The sequence below is a fragment of the Salmo salar genome, chromosome 19 (assembly GCF_965601325.2).
Source record: "Salmo salar chromosome 19, fSalSal1, whole genome shotgun sequence".
Taxonomy (NCBI): domain Eukaryota; kingdom Metazoa; phylum Chordata; class Actinopteri; order Salmoniformes; family Salmonidae; genus Salmo; species Salmo salar.
Genome location: NC_138309.1, coordinates 62,602,501 through 62,616,924, shown reverse-complemented (window position 1 = coordinate 62,616,924; position 14,424 = coordinate 62,602,501). Strand labels below are relative to the sequence as shown.

Sequence of the window (14,424 nt, the reverse complement as noted above, 5' to 3'; positions counted from 1 at the left end):
GGATTTAAGTGAGACTGCCTATAACAGTGCCCCTATTGGCCAATCAGTGGCATTATATTTTACCGAGTTACTCATTGCCTCTAGTTCCTGTGTTCCAAATGAGAAAACAAGTTCCCAGTCTATGCATGAGTTATTTGACCATGTCAAGGGAAAAAATGTAATCCAGCTTCGCTGTGAACCCCTAAATATATATTTGGAAAGACATATTGACGAGTTAATCATTACAACGTGTAATTATCAGAGGCACCTGCAGCCTCTGGTGAGTCTAATTATATTTGGGGGAAAGGGGGAATTAATGAGTCATACTTTTTTTCTCTCTTTCCCAAGGAAATATAATGGTCGTTATCAGAATTCTGAAAGTTTTTGATTGGAAACAGATATTGATTAATCATTTATTATGTGCTTATTATTTTTAGAGGCACCTGCTGAGGCAGCTCCAGCCCCAAGTGAGAATGTAAATGTGGAATGTTTTTTACATTATCTGTCTCCTCTGTATATTCTTTGATGTTAAGTCACCTATTTAGGGAACTTAGAGAGGTCCTGAACCAGTTCCGACTGACATTTTGGTGTACAAAGCGCTGTGTCAACGTCGTAGTGTCCCGTGCCTTATTGTGCCAGAAAATCCCATTTGTCTGCTCTCCACTACCACTCTCTCAGCGGAGCAGAATTAAAATGTCAGGTTCCAGACCCCACATTTGTATAGGGAGTGACATGTCACATTTTCTGGCCTATCCAGACAAATAATCGATTTGCTCTCCTTCTGAGCAACAGAGCCCAGCATGGGAGACGGTATAATGAAAGGGGACAGTCAAGCGAATCCAAATTGTGGTTTCATCTCACTGTGGTATTCCCAGACGGATTTAGAGCTCTCAACATGAACTATACTAAATCATTTCATAGAATCATAGAACAAGACCACATACTCTTGGTCACAGACAGATTAATTCACATCTTCTTAAAGCTGAAGTTGTAACGGCGTGTCTGCGCCGCTCAATGGACGTTTCCGAAGAAGAAGTATCTGTCGTCAGTTACGAAATTGTGTCAATGTTGTACTGTAACTAATGATCATGTTTATTTTACAGTTATAATACACGTGAAATATTATACTAAGTCGTTTATAATTTGATTGTTACTATATTTAGAAAGCATTTCAGTCATTTCAAGCAATATTGCCTCACTTTTGTTGACTAGAATAAACAATATATTCTTTTCAAAGTATTTAACTACAGTATGTACTTGAGCTTGTGTCCTCAATTGTGAGTACACCTCAGCAATTTATAATGATTTAAATCTAAAAGTATGCAACATTAGCAGATCTTGTTTGTGGCCATCTCATGAAAAATAATTATGTTTGGCTATGTCTTTTTAGGCGTAAATCTACATTTTGCCCTATCATTCAAGCGGGCACCGGAAGAGTGTTTGTAATTTTCTGATACCAAAACTGTATTGATTCATAAACGTCTAAAGCCTCAATGTAATGTAAAGCTATGGCCATGAGTATCAAGTTGCATCCTGACTATTTGGCCTACTTACCAATGGCTTTAAAGAAAACCGGACACAAGGCTGTACAAATGGAATAGCCATTGTAGTCAAAAATGTGTTTTTCAACACTACCTTTTAAGGGGTTATCTGGTAATACTTTTTAAGCATTTATTCATTCTTATGCTTTACAAATGAACACTAAATGTTATAAATGCTTATGAATTATAATTCTTATAAATGCTTATACATGTTTACAATGAATCAGTGTTGTAGTAGCTTACCCGCGACTACATATTGATTGTATTTTTACTCGGCTTTGACTCGGACAATAAGGACTCGTCATTTCTTCCCGAGAACAGCTGAGACCAGCAAATTAAACAGATCATTGTTAACAGCTCCCATTTATCATTATTAACAGCTCCCGAGGGGACCCGAGGGAAGTTGTAACATATTTTCTATTTCTAGACCTGTCTGGGGTCTGTGAGAGGGTTTTGTGCATGTATGTTGTTTTTACATAATGGTATAGTTTAACAGTGTGTTTTTATAAACTCAGTGGTTCGAGCCCTGAATGCTGATTGGCTAAAAGCTGTGGTATATCAGACCATGTACCACGGGAATGACAAAACATATTTTTACTGCTCTAATTACATGAGTAACCAGTTTATAATAGCAATAAGGCACCTCGGGTTTGTGGTATATAGCCAATATACCACAGCTAAGGGCTGTATCCAGGCACTCCGTGTTTTGTCGTGCGTAAGAACAGCTCTTAGCCGTGACATATTGCCCATCTACCACACCCCCTTGGCCTCATTGCTTAAATATAAACCGTGTTTGAATCGTGGATGCTGATCGGCTAAAACGGACTATGTACCACGGGTATGACCCAAAATACTTGAATACTGCTTTATTGAAGTTTCACTATGCATACCACGGCAAATGATATCAGAAAAGCAATAATGCTTGATTTAACACATTTCCCCTTGCTTCTAGCCTAGCAGTTGGTTTGCAATAACGGGGGTTTGTATAAACCTTGCTGTCTGTTTCACCGAACTCAGCAATGCAATGTAGAAATGTGATATCCCCTGTAGCCTACCATAGAGTGAGTGATATCCCGACGAAAAACAGCAACTTTTCCGACCACACCCAGGCGAAATAATGCATCAGCATCATTATAATGGACAAACAAACATGAAGCTGCTTTGCTGTCATTTCAGCTGCAGAGGCTAACTAGCAAGTCGATGGCTAGCTAGCAAGTGACAAGAACGTTAGCCCACAGATGAAAGGTTAGCCTGCCTGCATAGCAAAAAATATTTGATTGCAACCAGATTTTTGTCCATACTATGTCCTCTGGTGGAAGGATGAAATAGTATGAATTTACCTTTCAAAATCAAGTTTTTAATGAAAATATGTTAGTTATTGTTTTAATATGTTGGTAGCAATAAGGCACCTCTGGGTATTGTGGTATATGGCCAATATACCATTACTAAGGGTTGTGTCCAGGCATTCCACTTTGTACTGTGCCTAAGAACAATCCTTAGCAGTGGTACTGTATATTGGCCATACACCACACCTTTTGGGCCGTATTGCTTAAGGATAAAGAAATATCACGATATGCCTTGCTCATACTAAATTATCGATATTGGTGCCCACCACTATTATAAAGTCTTACCAACTTTTTGTAATATTGTAGTAAAGTAGCCTACCTGCACACTCAATTGCTCAAACACATAGTTGTGGGGGGGGAAAAAGCATAGATCTTGATGACAAACATCTTGATTACTTCAGCGAATAGCATTCTAATTCTGGAAGTTGTGAAATGGTGAATCTGTTAATAGTAATACATCAACTGATTTACTTTATTTAGAGACCCAGGCAGAACCAGCAAGATAAGAAGTAAAACGGTACAAGAAACGTTTCCTCCGTTGTCTGTTACGGCCGAAAGACTGTGGTCCAGTCCAGTATCTTGATTTTATGACTCGATTTTCACAATTGTTTCAGTGCTATTGATTATTCTGGTAACGTTCCTGCACAGTTAATGTGGGTTTACAGTATTATGATCTTTCTGGATGTGTGTATGTTACGAGATGTAGCCAAACAATGGATTAGTGCTCATCCAAAAATGTGTGTTGTGATTGTTCAAAACATCCATATGTTACAAAAAAAGGTGTGAGACCAGGTTGTTTCCTTGTGCTTGCTTCCTTGTGCGTCTATGTACATCTGTGTGTGTTTGTGTTTCAAGAGGTATCCAAATGACTGATATGTGCTCATCAAAACCTCTCTTTGTTATGATTGTTCAAATTTGTACACTACCGGTCAAAAGTTTTAGAACACCTACCCATTCAAGGGTTTTTCTTTATTTTTACTCTTTTCTACATTGTAGAATAATAGTGAAGACATCAAAACTATAAAATAATGCATATGGAATCATGTAGTACTCAAAAAAGCATTAAACAAATCAAAATATATTTTATATTTGAGATTCTTCAAATAGCCACCCTTTCACCTGGAATGCTTTTCCAACAGTCGTAAAGGAGTTACCACATATGCTGAGTACTTGTTGGCTGCTTTTCCTTCCCTCTGCGGTCTGACTCATCTCAAACCATCTCAATTGGGTTGAGATCGGGAGATTGTGGAGGCCAGGTCATCTGATGCAGCACTCCATCACTCTCCTTCTTGATCAAATAGCCCTTACACAGCCTGGAGGTGTTTTGGGTCATTGTCCTGTTGAAAAACAAATGATAGTCCCGCTAAGCACAAACCAGATGGGATGGCGTATCACTGCAGAATGCTGTGGTAGCCATGCTGGTTAAGTGTGCTTTGAATTCTAAATAAATCACAGACGGTGTCACCAGCAAAGCACCCCCACACCATCACACCTCCTCAATGCTTTACGGTGGGAACCACACATGCAGAGATCATCTGTTCACCCACACCGCGTCTCACAAAGACACGGCAGTTGGAACCAAAAATCTCCAATTTGGACTCCAGACCAAAGGACAAATTTCCACCGGTCTAATGTCCATTGCTCGTGTTTCTTGGAACAAGCATGTCTCTTCTTATTATTGGTGTCCTTTAGTAGTGGTTTGTTTCCAGCAATTCTCCTCTGAACAGTTGATGTTGAGATGTGTTTGTTACTTGAACTGTGTGAAGCATTTATTTGGGCTGCAATTTCTGACGCTGGTAACTCTAATTAACTTATCCTCTGCGGCAGAGGTAACCCTCGGTCTTTCTTTCCTGTGGCGGTCCTCATGAGAGCCAGTTTCATCATAGCGCTTGATGGTTTTTGGGTCTGCACTTGAAGAAACTTTCAAAGTTCTTGAAATGTTCTGTATTGACTGGACTGTTGTTTCTCTTTTCTTATTTGACCTGTTCTTGCCATAATATGGACTTGGTATTTTACTAAATAGGGCTATCTTCTGTATACCCCCACCCACCCCCCACCCCATGTCACAATACAACTGATTGGCTCAAACGCATTAAGAAGGAAAGAAATTGAAACCTGTTAATTGAAATGCATTCCAGGTGACCATCTCATGAAGCTGGTTGAGAGAATGCCAAGAGTGTGGAAAGCTGTCATCAAGGCAAAGGGTGGCTACTTTGAAGAATCTTAAATATAAAATATATTTTGATTTGTTTAACATTTTTTGGTTACTACATGATTCCATATGCATTATTTCATAATTTTGATGTCTTCACTATTATTTAACAATGTAGAAAAGAGTAAAAATAAAGAAAAACCCTTCAATGGGTAGGTGTTATAAAACTTTTGACCGATAGTGTATGTAAAAAGAAAAAGGTGTGAGACCAGGTTCCTTCCTTTTGCTTGCTTCCTTGTATGTACAGATGTAGGATCATAATGCGTTTGCTACAGCAGGAAGATAATCCTGCAGCAACATGAAATGTGAATTATTATGTGGATTATACTAAATTGACATTTGTATAGGGGTTGATACAGTTTTTGTTAGGGCAAATACATTCTGATATTTCAGTGGAAATTGCAAACTACGGAAGTCTTTTTAAAACTCAAATGCACTACAAGTATGCATTTCCTGCAGGACAATTCACAGCAACAAAAGAGTGATCAAATTAAGATCCTACATCTGTGAGTGCGTGTGTGTTTGTGTGCGTTAATGGGTATGTGTGTGTGTTTGGAAGTGTGTTCTCATCTCTACCCTCACACCCCTCAGGTGCCCATCAGTCACAGGAGATTACAGGACTGTTTCTTCAGCACCCTGAGACTACGGTTGCCATAACAGGTTATACAAACAACACTGGCAGTTGACTAATACTAGCTACATCCTAGCATGAAAATACCAATTTGTCTTACTACTTTGTATTCACGTAGGGTATTGTTAAACTGAGTAGTTATTTGCTGTAAATAAATACTACAGTAGGCCTAATTCTGTCATGTACTTTACCAACCTGTTGACCTGAAGTTTACACAATTCAGCTGTACTGTAGGAACTTTGGTATAGGAACACATACAAATAGAAAATGGCCAAATTCTATTCCTTTACTGGCTTTCTGAGTGTTGATTGTGAATGGCAGGTACGGACATTGTGTTTACTGCCAAAGTGGACTCTACTACACTATCAAGGAAACCCACCATTAAATGGCTGAAGGGGAAGTGGCTGGACCTGGGCAGCAAAGCAGGAAAACACATGCAGTTCAAAGAGACTTTTGACAGAGCCACAAAGGTAGGTCTATGCAAGTGGGTGGTGTTGGCTGGATGAGTGGAGGACAAAAGTGAGTGAATGTTCTATGCATCACCAATCCCCCCCACTCTCTCTCTCTCTCTCTCTCTCTCTCTCTCTCACTCTCTCACTCTGCCCATTGTGTATTTTCTCTCTCTCTCTCTCTCTCTCTCTCTCTCTCTCTCTCTCTCTCTCTCTCTCTCTCTCTCTCCACCCTTAAATGTTCTACTCCACTTAGATCTACACCTGGGACATGAAGATAATCAAGGTGGTCCCTGGTGACGCTGGGGCCTACAGGTGTGAGGTCACCTCCAAAGACAAGTGTGACAGCAGCGCTTTCGACATCTCCGTGGAGGGTGAGTAGGACATTTTAGGAACACTGACCACTCTCCCCTTAAGGCAGTGGTTCTCAAACCTCTCCTCGGGGACCCCCAATATATTGTGTAGCCCTGAACTACCATCACATCTGATTCATCTATAAGGCTTGATGATGAGTTGAGTCATTAAGTGTGCTACCTTTGAAATGGATGAAATACATGGAGCGACTGGGGGTTTTCGAGAAGAGGTTTGAGAACCACTGCCTCAAGGGACCCAAGGCACCCTTTTAAGTTAAAGGCTTATTGTTTTGGTATGTTCTGTAGAGCAGAAGGCATCATTGCCTTTGTCAGGAAGTGATGATGTATCACCCATAAACTTAAAAAATGATTCATGCCAAGTTATACCTAAATAATGAATGGAAAATGTTATTTACCATCTATTATTCCTTCTATTCAGCATTTCAAAAAGAACAGAAGATTCTATAATGTATTTTTTGCTATTGGATTAAATGTTAGTTAAAATTACTAGACAGTGAGCCTATCATCATGTATCGAAAAATGTGTTCAACTCCAATGAATGCACAATCAAAGGTTCTTAACATAAGATAGGGGGGTATTACAAGTGTGACAGGTAGCCTAGCCATTAATAGCGTTGGGCAAGTAACTGAAAGGTTGCTGATTCGAAACCCCAAACCGAATAGGTGAAAAATCTGCTGATGTTCCATTGAGCAAGGCATTTAACCCTAATTGCTCCTGTAAGTCGCTCTGGATAAGAGCGTCTGCTAAATGACTAAAATGTACATGTGTAATCAGTTTAGCGTTTAGATGCACGCAACTGTAGCCCGTATGTGTTCTTTATGCAATCCCTCTTATTCCAGCTGTGCAAATTGAGGAGGAACATGATTCTTTGGCCGCATTCAAAAGAACGTAAGCATTTTTATTCATGTTTTGAGCTTATTAGTATTTCTTTGTGTGTGCGTGCGCGTGTGTGTGCGTGCACACCTGTGTACGTGTATGATTGAGTGCTATCCGTAATGTGTTTGACTGCATTTCAGCAAGATATAATGTCCATTACTTAATCTAGAATGACAGTGTATTTTGTGTACTGTCTTTCTCTAATTAGGGATGCTGGAGAGGATGAAGGCAGTTTGGATTTCAGTGCTTTGCTGAAAGCTACCAAGAAGTGAGCACTGTTAACATTGTGTGCCATATGTAGGGATCACATAAAGTATCAGGGATCACCGGCCACATTCCAGGGATCAGGGATCACCGACTACATTCCAGGGATCAGGGATCACCGACTACATTCCAGGGATCAGGGATCACCGACCACATTCCAGGGATCAAAAATGCATATATGATTACATTATTATTGTTTTTAGGCTGTATACTTTTTTTAATGCTACATCCATTTGCAGTATACAGTACATTCCTTCATGTAGCCTATCCTTTAGATTACGCGTACAAAGTTGATTGGATAGTATGATAGAACGTGCTGGAATGAGTCATTCATTTGTAACAGTAATATTAAATGGAAAACTGAGAGTGGAATGACCATTGATTTGATAGATTTTTGTATTGTTGACTAGGTAACCTCTCCGTTTGTCCTCTCTCTTCATCTCGGGCCCTCTCTCTTCCTTCCCTGCCTCACTCATCCATCCATCTTTCACCCACAGGAAGAAGAAGCCAGTCGTAGATGAGGAGAAGGCAGACGTGTGGGAAATCCTGAAGAACGCTCAACCCAGCGAGTATGAGAAGATTGCTTTTGAGTACGGCATTACAGACCTGAGGGGTCTGCTCAAGCGACTGAAGAAGATGAAGACTGTTGAGCCCAAGCACAGCGACGGTAAGATGGAGAGGGGAAATATTATTATATTTGTCTTTACTTTCTTATGATTACAACAACAAAAAAGTTTCTCAAAGTTAAACAAACGGTAGTACCTTGCCAATCTTACAACAATTGCGCCCGATGTCATGCTCTCTGTTTCCCCTGCAGCTTTCCTAAAGAGAATGGAGTCTGCCTACTCTGTGGATAAGGGCAAGAAAATCGTACTGCAGGTGGAAGTGGTTGACCCAAATGCCCAGGTCAAATGGTTGAAGAACGGTCAGGAGATAAAATCATCAGCCAAGTACGCACACAAATAAACACACAAATACAGACACACACACACAAACACATGCACACACACACACCATCAAACACACACACATCCTGTAAGAGGTTACTGGGAGGCTGAGGCTCGGTGAGGGCCATTATGGTTAGAACATATCATGACTGAGGGCCGAACCCCAACTTGAGAAATGACGGCGTAGCTAGGATATGGCCATAACTTACTGACGTAATACTAGCAAGGGGAAGCGAAAGAAGTGCAATGGCTATTCATGGAGATGGCCACTAATGGAGATTTACAAAATAGATTAAAAAAAAGTCAATTTACGTGAAGAAGCTATAGGCTATGTGACTGTTTCCTAGTAATGAGTTAACGTGACTTAACCCAAAACACCAAAAGCAAACTCACCAGGTTGTTTGTTTACTTTCATCTTGGCATATTCAGTCAACAAGATATTTTTTTTGAAGAGATCATGTATGATGTATCATGTAAGCCTTCCATTGAACAATCTCCATAAAAAAAAGGCAATGTAGACCTATCTCTTTTTATCATCTCTCTGGAATGCATTGGTAGAGCAGAGTCCTCTCTCTCTGTAGCAATGCCAGATATGTGATTAATTGCACAGTTGGCCCTATCTGATTTACCGCAAGCTAAGATGGTGTTCTCTGCGTCTCCTAGACTTGACTGGCAGCACTGGAAAATAGCGCTCTAAAATTATCTCTCCACAACTCCATCATTCCAGATTGCGCTGCCATCAACACATTTTATTTATAGGAAGCCATAATCAGCTTCTCAGTGGCCAACAAATCACATTGACAAGTCATATCATTCTCTGCGCATAAACTCCTCATGTCTTTTTTTTATCAGTACATTTTTGCTACAATTTTTGAAGGCCCCATCTTGGCAGTGTAGAGAATTTATTTTGCATTTTTAAGACAATTTCCTGCAATTCTACACATTTCTCCATGGAGCTGAGAGAAAATGCTACAGTTTTAAAGTGAATTTCCAGAAATTTTGCCATGGCTAATGCTGTGTTCTTTTGCTCAAACATAATAACAAAATCAATACTGCTGTATTCATTGTTTTTATTTTTACTTTTATTTTGGTGATTGTTAGTTCTGAAAGATTATATTATAAAACAATTGATTGATCCATTATCTTTTCTACATACTTTGTATCTGATTAGTCGTTTAAGTTTACACTAAAAACTGTTTGGACTTAAGCAGCCCGAAAAAACACTTGGGCTGCCCGCCAAAGTGTTTTCTATTCAGAAAAATCCTTGCTCATGTGCAAAGTCAGATCTGAATCATTATCATGGACAAGGCTTAATTTAATGGTCATAGTTGTTTACTTGTGGCCTCGTGACAGTTTGGTAACCTTTACTGTACTTCACCTCTGATTACGTAGTACTCTTAGCTAACTCTTAACTTAATACTCTTCTATTCTTTCTTTTTTACATTTTTCTTTTTTGTCTATCCCCAGTATGAACTATGAGATACAAGAAAAATGGGCAACAACTTTAGAAAACTAAAAGAACCCATGCGTTAGTTCTTCTAAACAAACGATAGGTCAATCACTTTTATAAAACTGTAGATTGCCATTTTATTCAAGTTGACATGTTGCCCATACATGTCTTATGAACTGGCTTTTGGAGAATGTTAAACGACATTCATTTACATTGCTGTCTCTGTCCATCCTTTCGGCCGTTTGTCCGTTTGTCTATCTGTGCACCAGGTACATCATAGAATCAGTTGGCAACATCAGGACGCTCACCATCAACAAGTGTAGCCTGGCTGACGACGCTGCGTACGAGTGTGTGATTGGGGAAGAGAAGTCCTTCACAGAGGTGTTTGTCAAAGGTACGCCTTCTTCTCACTCGTCTACACTCTTAGAAAAAAGGGTACTATCTAGAACCTAAAAGGGTTCTTCGACTGTCCCCATAGGACAACCCTTTGAAAAACCCTTTTTGGTTCCAGGTTGAATCCTTTTGGTTCAAGGTAGAACCCTTTTGGGTTCCATGTAAAACCCTTCCCACAGAGGGTTCTACATGGAACGCAAAATGGTTCTACCTGAAACCATAAAGGGTTCTACATGGAATCAAAAAGGGTTCTTCAAAGGGTTCTCCTATGGGGACCGCCGAAGAACCCTTTTGGAACTCCTTTTTTCTAAGAGTGTGGAGTTGTGATTTGTTGATGCCATGTATCATAAAGTGTACCTTTATTGTAAAGTGTCACCCATGTATCCTTTAAGTAACGAGATGACTCCCATTTACATAGTCATCTTTTTTTGCAATTCAACTTTGACCATCAGAATCATCCAGTATTCATATAACGACAATAATCATAAAACAAAAATGTTTTGAATAATGTAAAAAAAAATATTACAAAAATATTTGCAGTTGTACGCTCACTGTCACAAATTTTTCAAAACTACTTTGCCCCTGAGGTCCACCGTGTAGCCAATGTACCAAGAAATAAACACAATGCTTTTTACACTGCACTTACAATAATGTCCCAGTGTTAAGGAACATGAAAATGGTGTCTTCTTGCTGTTGTCCTCTCCAGAGCCCCCGGTCACCATCACCAAGCTGCTGGATGATTACCACGTGGTGGTGGGAGAGAGAGTGGAGTTTGAGGTGGAGGTGTCTGTGGAGGGAGCACACGTTAACTGGTCAGTAAACCTTTCAGTAATGCTTTATTTTACAGTCCCCTTTAATCTGCTATCTTCATTGTATTTACATGGTGTTAACTAAGAAACTGTGTAGTAAAAATGTATACTTTATAGTACTTACCTCAAAGTAAAAAAAGTAAAGTAAGTTCAGCTTGGAAGGCCTGAACCATTTAATGTTCCTACTGTCTTCACAATTCACTCAGGTGTTTCTATGTGACCTACTCTCACTCCTCAGGATGTTTGAGGACCAAGAACTCTCCAGGGACACCCATAAGTACCGCTTTAAGAAGGACGGGTTGAAGCACATGCTCATCATCCAAGAGGCTACGCTGGATGACATTGGAATGTACTGGTGCTTCACCAACGGCGGGCGAACCAAAGGAGAGCTAGAAGTTGAAGGTACCATTCTTCGTTCTAGGGAAAAGATGAGACATATTTTTCTGTCTTCGTGGTGATTCAAATTCTGTTCTATATCTGCGGTGGATTTTTGTTGTCATGTTGTGGACAAACACTTGTAGGTATGCTAGTTTGGGTATCCTCTCACTTTTCCCTCTCCCTCTCTCCCTGTCTCTCTCTTTCTCTCCGCATTCTCTTTCGTTCCTCTCGCTTTCCTCTCTATCCCTGTCTCTCTCACTCTGCCCTCTCCCTATTGCCCCCCCCCAGAGAAAGAACTGGAGGTGTTGCAGAACATCGCTGACCTGACGGTGAAGGCCGAGGACCAGGCCATGTTCAAGTGTGAGGTGTCTGATGAGAAGGTAACAGGGAAATGGCTCAAAGATGGCGTGGAGGTGCTGCCCAGCAGTCGCATCAAGCTGACCCACATCGGAAGGTACGGGACGGGAGAGACATGGGGACAGGTTACGTGTCAAGTGACTTTAGATTGTAAAACATTTTTGTATCAACTTCTGATTATGTTTCACCTACAGAATGTGTTATGGTCATATGTAACCACATGGACTGTCTGTCTTTTATTTTCGGTATGTATTGTATTCTAGAATGACGAGGAGCTGTGACTGTGTAATTCTCGATTGAACTAGAATGTGGCAATTATCTCAACTTCCTCATCCTTAATGTGTTTTAGAATCCATCGGCTTACCATAGACGACGTCAAGCCCGAGGACGCTGGAGACTATACCTTTATCCCAGACGGATATGCCCTCTCACTGTCCGCCAAACTCAACTTCCTGGGTGAGAGAAAGAGAGAAAAGATGAGAAAAATATCTATATTTTTTAAAATGACAAATTCACCAACTTTGGAGAAATTTACATCATGCCTATACATACTGTTTACATGGAAATAAAGTCCCTTAACATCAGTTCAAGTCACATATGAATAAATCCATTTTGTCTTCCTTTCAACAGAAATTAAGATCGACTATGTCCCCCGCCAAGGTAGGTTTTCTAAATTACTGCTATAAACATAATGTCATAAGTATTGATTCACATCAATATATGTAATATATCAATGTACAGTACATTCGGAAAGTATTCAGACCCCTTGACTTTTGACATTTTTGTTACGTTACAGTCTTAATCTAAAATTGATTAACTACTTTTTTTTCTTCATCAATCTACACAAAATACCCCATAATGACAAAGCAAAAACATGTTTTTAAAAATGTTTGCAAATGTATTAAAAATACAAAAATACAAAACTGAAATATGATATTTACATAAGTATTCAGACCCTTTACTCACTACTTTGTTGAAGAACCTTTGGCAGCGATTACAGCCTCGAGTCTTCTTGGGTATGACACTACAAGCTTGGAACACCTGTATTTGGGGAGTTCCTCACATTCTTCTCTGCAGATCCTCTCAAGCGCTGTCAGTTTGGATGGGGAGCGTCGCTGCACAGCTATTGTTTAGGTCTCTCCAGAGATGTTCGATCAGGTTCAAGTCCAGGCTCTGGCTGGACCACTCAAGGACATTCAGAGACTTGCCCGAAGCCACTCCTTCGTTGTCTTGGCTGTCTGCTTAGAGTCGTTGTCCTTTTGGAAGGTGAACCTTTGCCCCAGTCTGAGGTCCTGGGCGCTCTGGAGCAGATTTTCATCAAGGATCTCTCTGTACTTTGCTCTGTTCATCTTTCCCTCAATCCTGACTAGTCTCCCAGTCCCTGCTGCTGAAAAACATCCCCACAGCATGATGCTGCCACCACCAGGCTTCAGCGTAGGTATGGTGCCAGGTTTCTTCCAGACGTGACGCTTGGCATTCAGTCCAAATAGTTCAATCTTGGTTTTATCAGACCAGATACTCTTGTTTCTCATGGTCTGAGAGTCTTTAGGGGCCTTTTGGCAAATTCCAAGCGGGCTGTCATGCACCTTTTACTGAGGAGTGGCTTCCGTCTGGCCACTATACCACAAAGGCCTGATTGGTGGAGTGCTGCAGACATGGATGCCCTTCTGGAAGGTTCTCCCATCTCCACAGAGGAACTCTGGAGCTCTGTCGTGTTCTTGGTCACTTCCCTGACCAAGGCCCTTCTCCCTCGATTGCTCAGTTTGGCCGAGCGGCCAGTTCTACGAAGTGTCTTGGTGGTTCCAAACTTCTTCCATTTAAGAATGATGGAGCCCACTGTGTTCTTGGGGACCTTCAATGCTGCAGAAATGTTTTGGTGCCCTTCCCCAGATCTGTGCTTTGACACAATCCTGTCTCGAAATGTGGTAAAAGTGAAGGGGTCTGAATACTTTCCGAATGCACTGTGTATATGTATGTTTGTATGTATGTATGTATGTATGTATGTATGTGTGTGTGTGTGTGTGTGTGTGTGTGTGTGTGTGTGCATTAATTATCAATATACTTTAGATATAATAATCTAACATTTACATTTACATTCACACCGTTATTTGCCTTGTGTATAAAGAGCCACCCAAGATCCATCTAGACACCACCGGCAACATGGTTTCCCAGAACACCATCATTGTGGTGGCTGGCAACAAGCTGCGCCTGGACGTGGAGATCTCTGGAGAGCCTCCTCCCACTGTCGTCTGGGCAAAGGGAGACACGGTAGGCACTTCCTATAGTAATTCATAGAAATATGTGTGAAGTCAGTTGCTAATTCTTTAACTCAAATTTTGTCTTGAGTGTTTCCGGTATGGTTTACATGTATATACAGATATGATATACCTTTTAATCAATTTACATATTCATGAAACC

At 40.5% G+C, this 14,424-nt stretch overlaps 1 protein-coding gene across 3 annotated transcripts in view; it reads left to right on the top strand.

Moving 5' to 3' along the window:
* LOC106579178 (myosin-binding protein C, fast-type) overlaps positions 1 to 14,424 on the top strand; it is a 56,755-nt gene that overhangs the window by 34,304 nt on the left and 8,027 nt on the right. For all 3 annotated transcript variants that reach the window (XM_082965869.1, XM_082965868.1, XM_082965867.1), the window contains 14 exons: positions 5,670 to 5,738; positions 6,031 to 6,179; positions 6,415 to 6,532; positions 7,372 to 7,420; positions 7,617 to 7,676; positions 8,170 to 8,339; positions 8,490 to 8,622; positions 10,339 to 10,463; positions 11,169 to 11,274; positions 11,510 to 11,673; positions 11,938 to 12,103; positions 12,356 to 12,462; positions 12,637 to 12,666; positions 14,132 to 14,274. In XM_082965869.1, coding sequence (XP_082821995.1) covers positions 5,670 to 5,738; positions 6,031 to 6,179; positions 6,415 to 6,532; positions 7,372 to 7,420; positions 7,617 to 7,676; positions 8,170 to 8,339; positions 8,490 to 8,622; positions 10,339 to 10,463; positions 11,169 to 11,274; positions 11,510 to 11,673; positions 11,938 to 12,103; positions 12,356 to 12,462; positions 12,637 to 12,666; positions 14,132 to 14,274 — 1,589 coding nt within the window. The remainder of the gene's footprint in view (positions 1 to 5,669; positions 5,739 to 6,030; positions 6,180 to 6,414; positions 6,533 to 7,371; positions 7,421 to 7,616; positions 7,677 to 8,169; positions 8,340 to 8,489; positions 8,623 to 10,338; positions 10,464 to 11,168; positions 11,275 to 11,509; positions 11,674 to 11,937; positions 12,104 to 12,355; positions 12,463 to 12,636; positions 12,667 to 14,131; positions 14,275 to 14,424) is intronic.